Source organism: Amaranthus tricolor, chromosome 10, assembly GCF_026212465.1.
Source record: "Amaranthus tricolor cultivar Red isolate AtriRed21 chromosome 10, ASM2621246v1, whole genome shotgun sequence".
NCBI classification, from domain to species: Eukaryota; Viridiplantae; Streptophyta; class Magnoliopsida; order Caryophyllales; family Amaranthaceae; genus Amaranthus; species Amaranthus tricolor.
In genome coordinates, this window is record NC_080056.1 from 9,680,181 (window position 1) to 9,701,688 (window position 21,508).

The following is a 21,508-nucleotide window of genomic DNA, read 5'->3' on the forward strand; positions in this document are numbered from 1 at the left end:
TCACAAAACTTAAAAAGCAAAATGTGTTGCACTAAAAAGTGCACACAATAGAAGAGAGCTCAATAAATGTTGCTACAATTATCTTAGATTTACCAGTTCGACAAAAAAACACATTTTTCCATTGTAGATATTTGAAGTTTAAATTAGACAATAATCATCCATAACAAGACAAGTTCCTGACACATATAATGACTTTCAATGTTTTTCACCCTTAACCACACATTGACATTTTAATATTTTTATTCGCATTATTCTTAATAAAAATATATAAAACTGTATTATTATATTTGATAGTGTAACTTGGGGGACCGAGTGTGTAGCATGCGGCCCCACAACTAGTTTACATAAAATGAAGCATAATGTAACAAACTACATGATCAATTACATCTTTGAAGCAAGCTATATACAGTATTGATGTACATTATAAATGGATGAGAATCAATTTTGTTTCTCATTGCAGGCCAATTGTTGTTCGAAGGGCTTGTTTGATCATCCATTCCGATGCAAATGTTTGTCCTTGAAACTGACATTAGTGAAACATAACATATTTAGCATTCATGAGATTTACCAAATGTACTTACATTTATATAAAATGATTGACGCAAACCTTTGATTTAAGGGACAAGGAGAAAGTGCCATCAAGCATTGATGACTGAACCATGTGAGTATCCAAATTAAGATTATTCATCTCCTCCAAGATATCTATTAATAAGTAATCCCTCCAAGGGCAACTTATTGTGATTAAAACCTCATGCTCTACCTTGATTACATCAATTGATATGTCTAATGGTTGCAGATTGTCCACCTGAATAGCCTTATTGGAATTCCATGTCGTTTCACTGATCTCTGAAGCTTTACCCCCAATAAACTTTTCCGATGTGTGTTCGAATAGATCCAAATCTCTTCCTTCACTTTTTCTTTCAGTTAGGATAAATGCTTCATCTATCTGAAATATTTTCATTATCATTATCATTTTGGATGACTACTATAGTTTACTATCAATTAACAATAGAGTTTACTATGAATTTAGTTCTCCCTTACCCTTATTTGAGGCTATTTTTTACTTTATTTTAGGAACTTACCACCTTAATCTACTTTTTTTGCTAATGACATAACATAATCATCAACTTTTTTCAATTTCTTGTGCTTAATTAGGAATTTATAAATCATTTTGACTAAAATCTAATTTTATGATTAAGAATCCCCTTGTCATTCTGGTTTATATTGACGGTTTAATTGAACATAAGATACATAAATGGAGAAGTACCTCAGTGATTGTAGGACTTATTGAGTCTTGAACCATATACAACTGCTTCTCTATTTTTTCATCCACGTTCAATAGCAGTTCATTAGTTATAGTGTGCTGAGAACTAAAATCATGCATGTATACATCATAAGGCTGTGGTCTCAAAGGAGAATCTTTCTTTCTACCTTCCTTTATACTTATTGAGGAACTGTTACAAGCATTCAACGGTAGTCTAAATAAAACCATCTTCAAAAATTTCTGTGATGCATTACAAATTACGTGTTCTTCAATTGGTTTTTCTTTCCAAGGCACAAAACTAGATTTGCAACCAATAGCAGATTCCACTATAAGATGGCTCGTCGAGGAACCAATGTTTAAACCTTGGAGGAAGCTTTGATGTAAATTGCTTTCAATATCCTCATGAAACTTCATTTGATCTGTTGAAGGATGATGGTTTGAGAAAGGTGTTACATATAACATCTCTTTATCATCCATGAGTTTTAGTATGGTGGCTTTGATGTGTTCAATGAGACTTATATCCTCCATTACCTGGCATGACAATCAATTTATGTTCTAAAGTTAAGTCAAAATTGTGAATTAAGTGGTTATGTTGACTATTGTTTGATTTGTTGTGTGTAATCAGTGCAATGCTTACCGAGTTTGTTACACCAAGCTCAATCACACCTCCCATGTGTGGAAAACAAATTACAGTCTGCAAGCAAATAACAAAGAATGAGTTAAATTGATGGTCTTTCTTAGAAAAGGTGGATGCATTTTATCGTTGTCTATCATTTTGATTAAGGGGTAATTGGTATCAATATTTTAGGTTTAAGGAACTCATTTCATTACATCATGATGGTAATCATATTTGGTTAACTCAACCCTTTTCATTAGGCTGATGGATAGCCCGTAACTGTTATCACTTATTTTTCATATAAAATCAGTTGCCTTTCTTTGGTTATCTCATGCTTCTTATTCCCTTATATCTTTCACCATAACTTTGACAATAATTTGTTTAACATCTCTCAGAAAAATCTGTTTAGCTCATTGAGAAAAACAAAAAGCTTGGAAATCAAATAAGAATAGCTACAAGCTATTACTATGTTATTATAAGGTATGTTTTTTTCCTCCTAATTTTCGCTTGATGACGTACTTATATTTTAACATATTTGCTTACAATATTTGAAGATTTCTAGAAAATGGTGATTTAAATTAGCAAAATTTACTTAGAATAATCTAATATTTTATCACTTTCTAAACTAATCCCACTTATTGATTAACCATGAATAATTCCAACTTTATGGGTATTTTCCTAGAGTAGACTTGGCAACCGGACGACTTGCTATTGCAAGTTTTATTTTCAAAATAAATATAAATTAAAATAAAATGTCATAAAAAATTTAAAAATTATATGTTAAATTTTTTTTTTTATTTTTTTTATTATTCATAATTTTTTATGTAAATTTTCATAATTGTTCTTCAATTTTACATTAATTTTCATTTTACATTTTTGGTAATTTATTTACTATAATAGGTCATCTGGTTACTTGAATTTATTCTTGGCAAATACTCACTAAATTTCGGATTATACATGGTTAATCAATATATAAGATTATTATAGGAAAATTAAGAAAATATTGGATTATTGTAGGTAACTTTTCCTTTAAATTAATGTAGTTTCACTAATTTTGTATCTAGTATGATGCACTATTACTAACGTAAATTTGACTTGGTCAAAAGTCAAATTCAAAGTCAACATAATTTGGTCAAAAATTAAGGTCAAAGTCATTATTAGGTCTTACTACAACATATGAAAATCAAAGAATGACTACATGAGGGAAGAATGACATGAGGGATGATGTTGTTTGAAGTAAAAAGTACATTGAACTAAAGCTCGTTGAATCGTATGAATACATGCACATAATTCGGTGGTTTTTCCACAAATCACGATTCGGTTTGATCGGCCCAAATTGAGATGGTAAAAAGATAGAAATGTTTTGAAACTTTGATATTTCGACACCAAGAAAAGAAAAAATTTAAGAAGTTGAAGAGCAGAAGAGAGAAGCACTAGAAAACAAAGATACATGGAGAATAAACTTACATGATGATGAAGGCTTTGATGTTTAGCTGCCCATCTTTAGGATTTTTCTTTTTAAGTGTTTGCTCTTGTCCAATTTATGCAATATTTTAAAAAAAAAGCCCTACATTTTTTGATCAGTGGGTTTGACCAATTTAAAACTACTTTAATTATCTGACTACTCTTTCTTATACCTTTTCTTTACATTTTTCTTTCTTTTTCCTTTCCTTTCCTTTCCTTCAATGTTATTTGATTAGTGAGCTTAATCTATTTTTACTTTTCTTTTTCTATTATCTATTGTCAAATTATTGTTTTTATATTCACATTCTTTTATTTATAAATCAATACAAATAAATTATATTAATGTCATGACTAATATTTTTTACAATTAATTTAAACAATACCTATATGTCAAACAAAACAACCTAAGCGAACGAATAACAAATATGCCGACTAATGAATTACGGATCCAAATCCATACATCGAATCAAACCGAAAGAATAAGTGTTTTCCAATTGTTGAAAAGTTTTGGGAGTTACTTGAGTATTATTTAGCTTATATTTCTTTAAATATTGCACGTGTTACTTGAACTCTTTCTTCTATCTCTAGAAAATATAAATTTCAATTCTATTAATTAGCCGAGTGTGACACTTGAAAATATAACACTGTAGCACTATCAAATATGAGTAAGTGAGTGCAAGTAATATAAGTTTAAATTACTCAAGAATTAAGTGTCATGTTATTTAATGTCTACTATAACACCATGTTAATTTTAACTCTTAATGTGACATGTCAACGTCTTGTGTCAACGTGTTGGTTGTGTGACTTGTCTATCGCGTATTATTTTGGTATCATGCTTTACACTTGTCAATTCGATAAATTAAATAAATGGGTTGACAAAAAAATGTTGCTGATGATTATTTAGTCACTCATGAATCAGAAGAGAAGGATGAAGAGTCGTGCACTTATAGCTATTTGTGTAGAGTTATGACCATCAATAGACTAAACTTTTCATTTCTAAATCATCAAAAAAAATTCAGATTTTATGAAGTGTAGTATTAACACGATAATAGTAGGAGCATTACTCCATAGAATCTTCATGAAGAATACAGATACCAAAAACCTTTTATTTCTCCTTGGAATACCAAGGAAAGTTCATAAATTTTGGAGCAATTAATCACTTTATCTTAATGCTCCTTGTGACTAAACCTTTCACTACCCATAATATCCCTATTTATACACCACATCATCAAGACCCTTCAATCCCATTCTATCAATGCATCAAAGCAAACAAACATCAGAAATACTTTTGAGAGCTTGTAAAAGTATGGGTTTTAAGGTACAACGGAAAAGAGCAAGAAGGAGATTTTAACTTATGTTTACTTTGCAATTCTATAATCAATTCATATTATTCCCATATTTATTAGTCTTTAATTTTTTTAAACATATTATAGTTTGTATAATTTTTGCAACCAAATAATTAGATAGAAAATCATGTTCTTTTGGTTTGCTACGTGTGTTTGATTGATGAATTATAACTAAATGATTACTCATATATGTGATTGACTAGCTTTTGATTTGTTGGTTATGGATATATTATAAATAAGATGTACACGTAAATTTCATGAAATAAAACATCAAGTTGTGTTGTAGTGTATGAGTATGTGTCATAAAAACAAGTGAAAAGAATTCTAAACATGTATATGTGTTCATGAAGGATGAGAATCATATATGACAATTGGGATATATATATATATATATATATATATATATATATATATATATATATATATATATATATATATATATATATATATATATATATATATATATATATATATATATATATATATATATATATATATATATATATATATATATATATATATATATATATATATATATATATATATATATATATAAAACAAAAATGTTTTCCAAAAGAACACAACGAGTTGTCGCCAACTGGTAGAATTCCTTCCCATAGGAAGCGACGAGTCGCTGCTTAGAGCGATGACTCGCCGCTAATCCTTTTGTTCGCTTTTGTCTTATTTTGCATTTTAACTTCAACAATTATTAAATTTGGTATCCAATGTAATTAATACCTTCTAAACACAACGGTGATGTCAGTTTTTTTCATTTGAAGTAATTAATTTTATGTAAATAAGTAATTACGTAGAAGTCGTACATTGAACTTATAAATTACGACCTTTGGTGTATAAGCCCTTGTGTGTGTATGTTGTCTTGAGATGTAACTAGTGTGGTGTGAGACATGTATGTGTGCATGTTTTGATACCTGGATCTATGTTTATTTGATAGGACCTAAATTTATATGGGGTTAGTGAACACTTTGACTTGAAGCTTGTGTGTGTTGATCGTGCCGAAAAGGTATGTCATGCTTAGACTATACATGGTTATGCAATTTATTTATTGAGTAATGTGATTCATCCAAGCATGTGATGTTATAATTCACTTAAGGATTAGACACTCAAAATATAACACCGCGGCTCCTCGGACAGCCGGTGACTACTCATGGAGACTGTAGACTGGCCTCACAGACCAACATAAATCTTTCCAGCGCACTTTAGCCTCACTCGTGCGCCACCGGAAAAACTTCCCAGTAGATCACCCATCATAAGATTGCTCCCCACTAAGCGCACTTAACTGTGGAGTTCTTAGCAAATGGTCTCCCATGAAAAGAAGATGCACCTTGTTGATATGAGTAGTCTGTCAATCCTTTTTCATGCTAAATCCGGGGTATCACACTCACCCCCACTTAGGAATACAATATCGTTGGACCATAGTTTCAGGATCTTTTCCCCCGCGAGGTGCACTAAATACACAATCAGCCACGGTCGCAGGGTTGCTCTAATACCATTTGTAACACCCCAACTCCTCGGACCATCGGTGACTACTCATGGAGACTGTAGACTGGCCTCATAGACCAACACAAGTCTTTCCAGCACAGTTTGGCCTCACTCGTGCGCGCCCGCGAAAACTTCACAGGAGGTTACCCATTCTAAAATTGCTCCCCACCAAGCACGCTTAATTGTGGAGTTCTTAGCAAATGGGCTCCTGTGAAAAGAAGATGCACCTTGTTGATATGAGTAGTCTATCAATCCTTTTTCATGCTAAATCCGGGGTATCACACAAAATAACTGGAAATAAGTTAGATGGAAATTAGAGGATGATTATTGTTATCGCCCACATGGGTTGTGGAAAATGGATACCTTTATGGGGTTAAAATTATTGGATTTTGGGCTTATGGCAGGGTCCTAATAAGGGCCACCATGAGGGTATGTATACTCTTACCTTGACGATCCCGTTAAATTTTCAGGAAACATCATGGTTAGGAAGTTGCCTTGGGATTAGCTCTCCCATGTATATTCTTCTAATGTTTTACTTTGGCGACCCATATAGGTCGGGCAACTTCATAAGTTGGGAATTTGGATAATGGGATAATTGTAAGTCGATTAGAACCTTTGTATGTTATGATGATATTGCTTGTTTAACTATTCATTGTTCATGTATTATCTCTCTAACGTGTACGTTGTTCTTTGAACTTGCGATAATGTTGTCCTGATGATAACTAGTAGAGTGATTGACTAGTTGGTAATTAAAAGGTGCGTGTGAGATGGCTTATAGGGAATCTTCATCCTTACTAGTCTTTTGTTTATGTTGTCAGTTGGAACATTTCGAACATCATTACTATTTGCTTTAATTTTATTCTATCGAGGCCATAAGGTTCTCAAGTTGTATTATTCAAAAATTCCCGTTGTAGTCTATTTAAATTTTTTGACTTTCTTCCTTTATCCTTAGGACGTAATCGATCTTTTGACTAGTTTGGCTTTTTTTTTGTCCGAGTTACCACCTAGAGTTTATATTTTAATGTAAATATACAGGTTGTCTTTATTCGGACTGATACATCTACAATCAGATATGAAAAATTGTGAACTATGTTATGGACTAATATTATGGATAATATAAACTAAGAAAAGTATTGAAGCAAAAAAATCAGTGTACAAGGCCTTTGAGAAACGACCATACCTGAATTGATGCACTCTGCTTGAATCCAAAATTGATAAAAAAAAAACCAGATGCAGGTGAGTCGAAGAAGTTAGATTCTTTTACATATTTTGACAAATATTTATCAACAAAATACATGCACATGACATTGATTCTAAATGCTCACGGATCTAACCTTTGCTAGCAAAGAGCGACAAAAAACTTTCATATCAGCATATTGAGCATCACATAGCCAAATATGTTGTCCGCTTGCCAATGCTCTTCCTGGCAAACTGATCAATTGTTTGGCATTCATTATGAAATTTATCATTATACTTATAAACTCAACATTTCTAATATAAATTATTTGTTCCTTTGAATTTGCTACACAATAATCTAAAAACTCTGACAAATTCAAACGGACAAAGAAGTATCTAACGAAATATAACTAACATAAATTTGTAGATGACTCTACATATATTACGTGATAGTAACAACTAGATGGTTATGTTATTTTCCCATTTGGACGGAATTGGTTATTCAATGATTCAACATAATTTTGAACTAGGGGTTATGCTATAATTTGACTAGAGAGGCTAGCCCCTTGCCCAAACATGCGACCAATTTTACTTTTTTATATGACCTCTTACTAATTTATAATATACTACTATAAAACCCGTGCAATGCATAGATTTTTTAGTGTAAACATTATAAAAAATTAGATTTCAAAACAACAGGGACAATATATATTACCCTCATAACTTTAATTTTTTAATTTAAAGCGTAATATATATAATTGATTGAATCCAAACTCAAATACGTCCTCTCCTCTCCAGGAAAAAGTGATAATATATGTTCGTTGACCATATCAATAATCTCGTTTGTTGGTGCTAGTATTGCCCTCTCTAATCTACGCACTATCCTTTTTATTTCTTCTGCTATTAAAATAGAAATCAATAAAGGTACGGTGAAATCTGTATTACACATATAGAAGATTATTTTGTTTAACATAATTACAACTGAAGTGTATAAAAATAGTCTTGAAATTAATTTAAAAGATTCTATGAAAATAATATTGTAATTTATTTTTTTATTTAGTATATTATTAATTATATAAAACTGTGATTTTGTATAGTCATTTGTTTCATCTAGGTAAATATAAATTTTCTTTAAATACAATTTTATCTCAACCAATAAATAATTGTTACCCAGTAAATATAAATTTTCCAAATTCAAGATTATTTAGTATATCAATCAGAAAAACAATATCTGCAAATTCGTATCAGCCAATAAATAACTGTTACCGAATAAATACAATTTTGCCTCAACCAATAGTTAAGAACAAATATGGCATCCGTCTATTAAAACTTAAAATAATTATACTACAAAATTAAAATTTTGTTTAAGATAATCAAAGCTTTTGTGTTTTGAAATGCTAATAATATTATTCTAAAAGACTTCGTGCAAATTATATTGTAGTTTATTTTATTATTATTAATTCAATACAAATTATTTTGTGATTTGTTATGTTATTCAGTATATCATAAAATGATTTTAATTAATGCAAGCACTAATCAATTATCAATCAATTTATCCAAATTTGTGTCATCCAATAAATATCAATCAACATAACAATCAAGACAAATTTGTCTCAAATCTCAATCGGTAAAAAAGAAAATAGAAATGACAATAAAATTTTCAAATTGCATGTTTTTTCATTGCTAAAATCATAGTCAATCATCCTTCAATCTGTGCGAAACTATATTAGGTACTAAATTACAAACAAAGCAAAATCTCTACTAATAAACATTTAGCCAATAAAAAAATTACACATAGCAACATTTAGTTAAACTGCCATTTGTTAATTTACATCAAAATTATTAGTTTGTATGATTATTATTTGTTTTTTTTAATAATTACAGTTTCCTTGATAAATTCTCACATAAAATAGATAAGTGTAGCTATTAAATAAAAGATGTAGTATAATGTAAGCAAGGTCGTCTTATATCTTTAAAGGTCTTTATGCTAACAAAAAAAATCAGGTGCTCAAAATATAAGTTAAAATAAGTTTCATATTTATAAGGTAATATCTTGTGTTTGAATCTCGTCTACACCTCTACTTTTCTTCATTTAACCTATGATTAAAAAATGTAACTAAAAAGAACTTGAATGATATCACATATGATTTGTCTTAAAACATAATAACTAATAAATGCATTTTGAGATCATTAACATACTAGTTATTTTTCTTTTTTGTCCAAAAATGAAAGACTTACTTAAATATATATATACCATTAATAATATATCCTAAATGGACTTAATGCATATGAATTCTAAAAATTTACATCATATTAGGTATTATAAAAAGTGATGGGTTGAAATATTAGCAAAATTTAATTTTTTTTATTTGTTGGGCTAAACTTCAAATGAGTTTCACCCAACAAGTTGTTACATGTTAGTGACATGAAGAACAAGTTATTTACTGATGTGGATGTACACGTAGAACACTTTTTGATGTGGCGTTACATGTGATTGTACACATGGCTATTTTTTAAGTTACTTTATATTTATTACTCCCTCTTATTCACTAAAGATGGTGCATTTTCTCATTGGGTCAATTCACTAAAAATGTCTCATTTCTATTTGGAGTCATGTGTGATGGAGTTTTTTTTGTTTGTTGTGTTTATGATGGAATAATTTTTGCCTTATTGTATTTATAGTGGTGGGGTTCATTTTATAATGAAATAAGTTGGGTGTAAAGTGAAATGAAAAAGAACATATGGGCTATTTGGATGAGTCGATTGGTGAGTTGATCGAGAAGAGTGTATTAGAATATTAGAATATCTTAGAATAATATCTCTTTGATTTCTTGCATTATTTTGCATATCTTTGTAATTATGTAGAATATTAGGAGAATATTTAGTTTCCTAAAGTATAATAGCAATCTTGTATATATTGACATCAATATCAATGAAAAAGGTAACCCGAGTCATTCTTACATGGTATCAGAAGCTTCGGTTTTTTGATCCCGACTCCTTTTCTTTTTCCTTGCCGCCATCTTTTGTCTTTCTCTTCTTCCTTCTTTTCTTTAACCTTTCTTCTTCATGGCCTCTCCCACCAAAATTCATCCCGCTACTTTGATTACTAACATTTAAACAAGTATTCCCATTCAACTTAATGAAGATGGTTCCAATTTTCATACTTGGGTCACTTTATTCAAGCTTCATTGTCGTGCTCACCTTGTGGACTCTCATATTCTTCCCAATGACTCCTCTAAAGTTTTAGTTCCTAAAGATTTCGATTGGCAACGTCTTGATGACATTGTTCGCACATGGATTTATGGCTCTATTAGTCCTTCTCTCTTTCAATCTATAGTTCGTCCCGATGATTGTGCTTTTGATGCTTGGACTCGTCTTGAGAGCAATTTCCAGAATAATAAGACATCTCGAATCCTTCATCTTGAATCTCAATTTAATGACATTTCTCTATCCACTTTTTCCGATGTAAAGTCTTATTGCAATGAACTTGAAAGTATTGCCATTTCTCTTAATAATCTTGGTACGTCCATCACCGACAATCGATTGGCTCTTCAAGTTCTTCATGGGTTAACTTTGGAGTACAAAACTTTTCGGTCTTTAGTTCAACATATGAATCCTATTCCCTCTTTTAATACTCTTCGCTCTATGTTGGAATTGAAAGAACGCTCTAATCGCAAGCATATTTCTCCCGCTCAAGATTCGGCTCTTCATACTTCAAATAAAGGTATTTTTTCTGAAAATTCCTCTTCGTTTAACAACCGCGGCCCTTCCCACCACCGTGGTGGCCACCGCCACTCCCGTCGTGGTGGCCGGACCCACCGTGGCAGCCACCATGGCTCCGCCACTATTTCAGGCCTCTGGCAGCAGCAACAACACAAGCCCAATTCTTTTACCTCTTTTTGGCCCAACAGAAAACACACAGGCCCACCCTCATATCCATCTTTTCCTTCTCCTAGTTGGCATAATTGGGCCGGCCACCATTGGGCCCAGCCTGCTGCCCCATTTCCTACTACATCTTGGGCTCCTCCTCACTCTTCAAATAATGAGTATTCTGATGGTCTTCTTGGTCCAAGACCGGCACAAAATTATCACACCGGGACTAATGCTTCTATGAATTATATTCCTACGGACATCGATTAAGCTATGCATACTCTTTCTTTGTCTAATCCGGATGAGCAATTTTATATGGATACCGGTGCTACATCCCACATGACTCGCTCTCAAGGTACTTTACTTCCTTATTTTTCCTTTAAAGCATCAATTCAATAATGCTATTGTTGTTGGTAATGGTAATTTAATTCCGGTTCATAGTCACGAGCATATTTCTTTTCCTTCCTCCCAAAAATCCCTTACTCTTAAAAATGTTTTACATGCACCTAAACTTATTAAAAATCTTATTTCCGTTCGTAAATTCACTCATGATAAAATGGTTTCTGTTGAGTTTGATCCTTTTGGCTTCTCTGTGAAGGATTTGGCCACATGGAGCATCGTTCTGAGATCTAATAGCACGGGTGATCTTTATCCTTTTCCTTCTACTCATGGAGCTTCTCCTTCGTCCTCAGCATCATCGGCTTTTTCTGCTATCTCTTCTAGTATTTGACATTCCCGTTTAGGACATCCGGGCAATGCAATTTTAAATTCCTTGTATTCTTCCCGTTTTATTCAATGTAATAAAAATCCTCAATTTGTTTGTCATTCTTGTCCTTTAGGGAAACACATTCAATTACCTTTTGTTAATTCTATGTCTATAAGTTCTAAACCTTTTGATATTATTCATAGTGATTTGTGAACATCTCCAATTTCTTGTCCATCGGGTTATAAATATTATGTTCTTTTCTTGATAATTATACTAATTTTTTGTGGACTTTTCCCTTATTTCGCAAATCTCAAGTTTATGATGTATTTGTGAATTTCCATATTTTTGTTAAAACCCAATTTGAGCTTAATATAAAATCTTTCCAATGTGATAACGGGGGTGAATTTGACAATAATATGTTTCATCAATTTTGTACTATTCGGGGCATTTCTCTTCGTTTTTCTTGTCCTTACACAATCTCTCAAAATGGCAAATTCGAACGTAAAATTCGCTCCATAAATAACATCATTCGCACTCTTTTGTGTCATGCTTCACTTCCCCCATCTTTTTGGCCTCACGCCTTAAACACGGCTACTTATCTTCTCAATATTCTTCCTTCTAAGCTTCTTGGTAATCTCACTCCTACTCATTTTCTATATCGTAAGTCCCTTACATATACGCATCTACGGGTTTTTGGGTGTTTATGTTTTCCTCTTTTTCCTTCTACTACCATTCACAAACTTCAACCACGCTCCGCTCCATGTGTCTTTTCAGGATATCCATCTTCTCATAGGGGTTACAAGTGCTATGATCTCACATCCTGTAAAATCATTATATCTCGACATGTTCTTTTTTATGAGACCACCTTTTCTTTTTCTCAATCTTCTACCTCATCTTCCCCAAATTACCAATTTTTAGATGATAATATTCACCTTCAATTGCTTCAAACAGCCCAAACACCACCTTCTGGGCCTAATCCATCTCTGAGCCCAACACCTCCCTCCTCCTCTTTCTGCCCATCTTCATCAGCTGATGGGCCTCCCTTACTGTCCGGCCCAAATGCCATCTCTCACTCTCCACCTTCCCCCTCCCCTACTGGGCCTGCCTCACGCAGCCCAGTTCTACCCCAATCCCCACTTCCCTCTTCCTCCCATACTGGGCCTACCCCAATCAGCCCAGCCCCATTCGGTCCAGCAACCAACCAGTCCTTTCCTTCTTTCCCACCCTCAATTGGGCCTGCCTCACGCAGCCCAGTCCACCAACCCCCTCCTTCCTCTCCCTTCTCTATTAGGCCTGCCTCACGCAGCCCAATCAACTCCCATCCTCCTTCAACACCAACCGGCATAACTACACGAAGTAAACATGGTATTTTCAAGCCCAATCCCAAATACTACTCTCAAGCTTTATCCGTTTCCTTTTCACCTTTACCCAAATCTCCTCTTCATGCCCTTCGTGATCCGAACTGGAAGTTAGCCATGAAAGAAGAATTTGATGCCTTAATTGAAAATCATACTTGTGATTTGGCGCCGCGTCCTCCTAATGCTAATATCATTCGGTCTTTGTGGGTATTTCGTGTCAAGACCAAGTTTGATGGCTCTTTTGAGCTCTATAAAGCGCGTCTTGTTGGTGATGGTAAATCTCAAAGGGAAGGCATTGATTGAGATGAGACTTTTAGTCCGGTTGTGAAACCTGCTTCTATTCGCATTGTTTTAAGTATTGCTCTTTCCAGGTCTTGGTCTATTCATCAGCTTGATGTTAAGAATGCTTTTTTACATGGTCATTTAATTGAGACTGTTTACATGCATCAGCCTATGGGTTTTCGTGATTCAACTCGTCCTACTCATGTTTGTCTTCTTCGAAAGTCTCTTTATGGTCTCAAATAGGCTCCTCGTGCTTGGTACCACCGGTTTGCCACTTTTGCGACTACTATTGGATTTTCTAACAGCATTTCTGATAATTCTCTGTTTGTTTATTGTCATGGCTCTGATATTGCTTACCTGCTATAGTATGTGGATGATATTATTCTTACAGCTTCTTCTGATTCACTACGCTAATCACTTATGTCCAAACTTAGCTCTGAGTTTGCCATGAAGGATTTGGGTCCTCTTAATTATTTTTTGGGTATTGCTGTTAATCGCACTTCTACGGGCCTCTTTCTCTCTCAACAACGGTATGCCTCAGAAATTCTTGAAAAAGCTGGCATGTCTCAATGTAATACTGTTGCTACTCCTGTTGCTACCTCTGGCAAACTTTGTGCTAATGCTGGTTCTTCGTGTGACGATCCTACCTTATATCGTAGCTTAGCTGGAGCTTTGTAGTATCTTACTTTCACCCGCCCAGATATTTCATATGCCGTTCAACAAGTTTGCCTTTATATGCATGATCCTCGGATTGAACCTATGGCTGCTATTCATCGTATTCTTCGCTATGTCAAGGGCACTCTTCACTATGGTCTGCAGTTATATCGTTCTGATATTTCGACTCTCTTGTCCTATACCGACGCTGATTGGGGTGGTTGTCTTGACACTCGTCGCTCCACTTCTGGTTATTGTGTTATTCTGGGTGATAATTTAATTTCCTGGTCAGCTAAACGCCAACCTACTGTTTCTAAGTCTAGTGCTGAAGCTGAATATCGTGGAGTTGCTAATGTTGTTTCTGAAACTTGCTGGATTCGCAATTTACTTCTTGAGCTACACTGTCCTATTTCCACAGCTACTCTTGTCTATTGCGACAATATTAGTGCCGTTTATTTAGCTGGTAATCCAGTCCATCATCAGCGAACTAAGCATATTGAGATCGACATTCACTTTGTTCGTGAAAAAGTCAAACGCGGTGATGTTCGGGTACTTCATGTTCCATCTCATTATCAGATTGCTGACATTTTCACCAAAGGCCTTCCTCAAATATTATTTGATGATTTTCGTTCCAGTCTTAGCGTCTCTAAACCTCCCGATTCGACTACGGGGGTGTATTAGAATATTAGAATATCTTAGAATAATATCTCTTTGATTTCTTGCATTATTTTGTATATCTTTGTGATTATGTAGAATATTAGGAGAATATTTAATTTCCTAAAGTATAATAGCAATCTTGTATATATTGACATCAATATCAATGAGAAAGGTAACCTGAGTCATTCTTACAGAGTGACCATATTTTGCTCACATGTTCTTTCTCATGGGCTATTTGGATGAGTTTTCTAGAATGGTGGGGTATTCAAGGTGGAGTACTATTGTTTTTTATGTTGTATGGTGCCTCTGGTTTGAGCGTAATAAAGTAAAGTTTGACCAGATTGTTTCGTCTCGAGATCATGTGATTTTTATGTTGCGCTTGCGTTTGAGTGTCTGGACAACGGAGCTATGGGGGGAATTCGTTATGCAGTCAAGATGTTACGTTTAATATGCGAGCTATGGCTTTTTATTCTCAAGTGTATGATTGTTCTGTGTTTTTGCTTGTTTTTTTAGGGTTATGATTTTTGCTCTTTACTTTATGTGTTGTGATGGTTTTCTTTTGTTGGGGTGTTGCTTGGGATGTGGGTTAGGTTTTGGATGCTTTCTTGGCTTATTTGTTCTATTGTCTTGTAATGCAATTATGTGTGGTTTGGTTGCTTATGTTGGTGGCTATTGGGGTTTCTATTTTGATCCTGGTGTTTTTATGTTGTTCTTTATGGTGGGGTATGTGGTGTTGTAGTGTTTTTTTTGGTTGGCGGCAAGCTAGTGGTTTGTGGGTATGGTGTGTGCTATTATTTTCTGCTTTTGTGTGTTTGTTAGGGTTACTTTCGGTATCAGCGGCTGTGGTTGGGGGGGGATTATGTCTATGGTTTGCTGTTTGTGGCTATCTGATGTAGGTTCGTAGTATGTAGTTGCAGCTGGTGGATCAGTGGGTGGGTTTGGGGGTTGTGTTACTGTGCTGCTTGGGTTAGTGTGGGAAGTGGGTTGCTTTGCTGTGTCTGCTGGCTATTGAGGTTTGTTGTAGTAGCTATTGTTGTGCTGATCTGCTGTGTTGTTGTGTTGCTGTAGTTATGACCTCTTATCTTTTGTTGGTTGTTGCGTGTTGTAGATTCTTGGATGGGTTGGTAATGGTTGTTTGTTGCATTCTGTTAGCTGCTGCTATCCTGGTAGTGTCTGGTTTGTTGGGGGCGTTGTGGTATACCACGACCTCTTTCAGATTCTTATTCGGGTTCTTGTTGCAACATTAGAGTGTTTATACTTTGGGAATGCATGTACCTTCATTTTAGTTGTGGTTTTGTTTTGTTTTTTGTTTTGCTTATGGTGTTTTTATTAGGTCATTAGAGTATCATGTAGTTTTGTTATGGTTTTGGTGGGTTGTTATTATTGGTTTTATTTCCAATAGCTTTTTTTCCTCTTTGGTTTTTTATGTCGACGGTTCAAGGCTACTTAATATCCAATGTTTCTTTTTCTATAATATTTTCTCCATTTTGTAATAAAGAAAAATTGAAGTTAATCACTCTCATTAACTTTTTCATAAAGGTGATAGCTTAGTGGTCACTCCCCCTCCTTGATTTTGGTAAAAAACCTAAATGTCTCATTTTTTATGAATTGAAGGAAGTATATTTTATTTTATAACTAGATAGATTCCCGTGTAAAACACGGATGCTATAAAAATTACTTATATGAATAATGATATTGTTTTATAAAAATAATTAATTTACAACACAAATTTAATTATTAAATAATAAATAATTTATTGTAAAATAATATTAGAACATATACTAATAGTAATTATTGATAAATAAAAAATAAAATTTAAAAGTCTTCAACCATAATACATAGGAGGGAGGATTTAGTTGGAAAAACAATCAAATTAGTTAAAATAAAGATTATTGTATATATTCTTTTTTTATTTATATAAAGAAATATTATATTTCACTAAATTCACATGTAGTTATAGTCAATCAACAAATATTACATATTTTAATGAGTTAATTGTTTTCTTAATTATCAAGTTAAATATCAAAAGTTTCCCTGTAAGGATAGAAAAAAGGCATGAAATTTTAATAACTATGTTACATGCATGCGTGTCAAGTCGTTTCTTTATTAGTATATTTTATTGATTGATTGTTTCCTTAAACATCAAGTTAAATATCAAATTTTCCTTCTTAATGACAGGAAAAAGGCAAGAAATTTTTTTATGACAATATGACACGTTTCTTAAGTCGTTTCTTCATTAGTATATTTTATTGATTGATTTCAAAATTAATTTTTCACTTTTAAAAAATGATTTATCATTTTTTAAATTGAATACTTATTTTTGAATATTATATTTTAAACGAACATTCAATATTTTCTTAATTTGCGTGCCTACAGAATCAATGTTTGGATTCACTTTTTTAACAGTTTTGAAGCAAAGATGCCCCTTGAAGATAATGCTCGTCGATTTTCGAATAAAAAACTGGCAACGCTATAAAAAATATTGTTGCTTATCTTTACATTTAGAAAATCGGCTTATGAGTGATCTTTAAATAATGTGTCTTATAAAAGTGATTAAAAATTTATTTGGTAAAATTATCAACAGTATTAAAAATTATTTCGTATATTTTCTCACTTTGTGAGTTTGTAAAATCGATGTATAAATATTCATTTCGATCGAATTTTTAAATGATGTGGCCAAATAAGAGTGATAACAACGATCATTTTTTAGAAATAATGTCATCCGTAAAAAACAACATTTAGTATCTTTTTTATTTGCATGCCTAGAAAATCATTAAAAGGTTCTCTTTTTTGAACAAAATTCTTAATTAGCCACCTATTTATGGTGATTATGGCATCTGTTTTTAAAAAAAATGCCAACACCGTTAAAAACGACTTTAAATTTTATATTTTGTCTAAAAAATTCCACACATGAATATTTATTTCGATTGAATGTTCAAATTACAAGACCCATTAAAGTGATTACGGCATTCGTTTTTCGAAAAAAAATTGCCAACACTATTAACAGTGCGTAGAATACTCTCCAAGATTACCATTGAACTTCATATGTTGAGAAACTATAATGCAAAAACTTATTAGCTTGTTTTATTTGAGATGGTTTAAGGTTATTATTTTATAATAGATATCAATATTTTCATATTCAAATATATCGTCAATGCTGATTCGCAATATATATATATATATATATATATATATATATATATATATATATATATATATATATATATATATATATATATAATAAAAAAAGATGGGTATTATACCTTTGACCAAGTTTAAAAGTGAAGGACATGGAAACCAAGTAATACCACTCAAGATGAGAGAGATCTTCCAAAGACAATGAAATGGAATGTTTGGTAGTACTATGCTCATATCCACCTTCTAAAAGGGCCTTGTAAAGCTTTCTCAACTGCTTACTTCTCTGTAAACATAGATTGTGAGTGTCTTCATCTTTAGTCCCAACTGTTCTTCTTAGCTTAATGTGTCCATTATAGTAGCCTTCACTCCATTCCAGTACCCTACAAATGTTTTCGCTCATCCCACGTTTGTAACTACGTTCAATGTGCAGAAATATGAATTTGTACATATTTTAATTTTTTAATTTTTAATTTTTTATTTTATTTTATTTTTTTAACTTTAAGTATGTGTACATCAATGTGGTTGCATACTCCCTCCTATTTAATGCAGTATTCTTATCTAGATTTTTCACATTGCAGGCGATATAATATTTTTAATTTTAATATCTTAATTAAAAATTACGTAAAATTGATATACATAATCCCTTCGTTTTTATATAATATATAATATAACTACACGTATTTCAAATCGATTCGCACATGTCTTATAATCTTAATAAGATGTATTGAAATTTTAAATTTATATATGAGAGAACTGTTAGTAGGAAAGTTTAAAAATATCCAATCTGAATTATTTAATTTTCAGTTATAAAAATTGGAAAATTTTTCCCTTTTTAATCGGATATCGGCCGAATCAAATCCTAATAAGAATATTGTGAAAACCAGATATTCGGCTTTCTAGTTTTTTATCATTAATTTTTTTTAAATATATATGTTTTTAATAATATTTTTTATTTTAGTTGTTAAATTTACTACGATGTACAATTCTCAACTATAACTAAGTTGCATAATTAATTTATAGTTAATTAATTTAGACTTTTAAGAATTTATTCATATTCCCAAAATAATTTGTTTTTAAAGTTTTAAAATAAGCTTGATGAAAGAAAGAAAGTGAAATAAACTTCAATATTTATGTGTAAAAAAATGTAAATTTGTATAAAAAAGTCAAAAAAAAAATTTAATTTAAAAACTAGCTATTCGGTATCAGATTCAAAATTGCGAAATAAACCAGATATCTGAATTTCGGATATCCCATTTTTTCAGACCGAAACTAGATCACGATTTTCACTATTTGAAAACCAGATATCCGGATTTTTGGATTCGGCTTTCGGTTTAACCCTACTTTTCGGTAATAAGATTTAGGGCTTCTAAAAGTTATTAAAAAAAGCTAGGTGTAGGTATTAGAGACTACTTTCTTCGTTTATATCACCAATTTTGAACTAAATTAATATTTTTTATTAATATTTTATTATTTAAATAAAACTTATAGTTCCCACATATCTTCGATTAACTTCATTTTAACTTTTTTTATATTGTTTATAATCTCAACATGTTCCCACAAATTTTATAAAAATATTTTTTCATGGTTGTGATATCCATATTTTTTCATTTAGTTTTTCATTTTAATATTTTTTAATATTTATAGTCCCTATATTTTTTATCCATTAATTTTATTATTCAATAAAACTAATATATTGATATGTATGTATTGTTGAGTTAGGATTTAACTTATTCATTAGAACGTACCCTTGTTGTATAGTTGACAATGACCAGAAGACAGCATAACTCCATTGTATGCTTCGAACTGCAACAGCTAACCGCTTCCTCAAATCCTCTGTTTGTCTGTCTTCATTATCTTGCCTGTTCATCTTCTTTAATCACACCTTTTGTTGTAGGTTGCCTTGCCAGCTATCACCTTTAGTTAAAACAAAAAGAAAAATGATGAATAAGTCTCGTAAATACTAATCTAGTTTATGTGTAGTCTCATATGAACAAAATTAATTTGTGTTTATGTGTTATTTGTTGAAGGGAGTGTAAATAGAGGAATTAGAGATAGGGAATTCATTTTAGTTATCTTCGCCTTCTTATACTAAATATATAAGAGATGTGAATTCTATAATTGCATTCCACAAATGTAAAAAGACAAGTGGGGAAAGGTACCTTTTTAAATAATAATCCAACATTTCAGCAATTTAATGTGAATAATCCCATCATTACATTATTTTTAATAATTCAACTTTTACCCTTAATTTGCTATTAGCATTACTTTTTATTTTATAATAATTCAACATTTGTCCTTAGTTTGCTAGCAATATACTGTATCTCTTTGCTTCTCGGCAGAGGAAAATAGTAATGCGCTATAGAATATCCCTGATACAAAAAGTCCGGGCCTGGATGGATACAATAGCAAATTCTATAAAGCTGCTTGGTCCGTTATTGGTGATGATGTAGTGGAGGCCGTTCAACAATTCTTCAGAAATGTAAAGCTTCTTCAGGCTTGGAACACTATTGTTGTTCACCTCATCCCCAAGGTCCCTAATCCTAACAGTCCAGGTGACTATAGACCAATTGCTTGCTGTCATACTCTATGTAAATGCATTACTAAATTGATTTGTAGCAGATTCAAATTGATTCTTGGTCATATTATCAGTCTTTCTTAGGGTGCCTTTGTGGAAGGGCGCAACATTATGCACAACATAATTTTACAAGACATTGTAAAGCAATATGGTCAGAAACACTGCCCTTTTAGTAGTTTGTTAGAGAACTATATGTATAGTTTTGTTCAGGATTAATGAAATTTTTTTCTTATTCAAAAAAAAATATACACCATTAGAACACTGACAACAAATTAAGGACAAAGGTTGATTTATAAAAAAAAAATCTAATGTTGGGATTATTCAATGTAGATGAGTGAAAGTATAGATTATTAATATCAATTTTTCTTATATTTTATTGTGGCTCAAGTAATTCCTATATAGAAGTATAAGAGATGTGGTTCAGGAGTTAGAAGATGTTTGAATAATGTAAGTCTTAGGAAGCCTTGACAAATGTAATTAATTTAGTGAATTATAGTTGTTTACATGAAAAATATTTACCTAATTTATAAATTTATTTTATTTTAAATCATACATACATACCAATAAAATGTTGGAAAATGGCAATTGTCATCTGTTGGAAGCCTTGACAAAACCGACTTATTTTTACTAGATGATATTTGATTAATCACAATATCTATATAATTTAGAATTTGATTTTGTTCAAAACTAGTAGCTCGAGTAATGCACGAATTTATGAGTATAAAATATATAAAAATATTAAATCAAAGAATAATGCAAGTATATATTATTGTGATTACATATCGAATACATGACTTAATAAAATGAAAAATTAAATATTAATTTTTTTAAAATTATTTATTGAATACATAATTTTTCATTCAATTAAATATATTAAATTTTAGGTTAGTTATACAGAATGG

The 21,508-nt window shown here is 31.9% G+C and overlaps 1 protein-coding gene across 1 annotated transcript; it reads right to left on the reverse strand.

The window, feature by feature from the left end:
- Window positions 1–451: 451 nt before the first annotated feature.
- On the reverse strand, window positions 452–20,076 carry LOC130824813 (transcription factor MYC1). The gene is made up of 8 exons (XM_057689829.1): window positions 19,777–20,076; window positions 18,157–18,411; window positions 7,525–7,621; window positions 7,371–7,385; window positions 1,902–1,958; window positions 1,268–1,795; window positions 608–946; window positions 452–523 (listed from the first exon to the last, which is right to left on the reverse strand). Exons 1-8 carry the CDS (start codon window positions 19,896–19,898, stop codon window positions 452–454), a joined length of 1,485 nt encoding a protein of 494 aa, XP_057545812.1. The 5' UTR covers window positions 19,899–20,076.
- Between the last annotated feature and the right edge of the window lie 1,432 nt (window positions 20,077–21,508).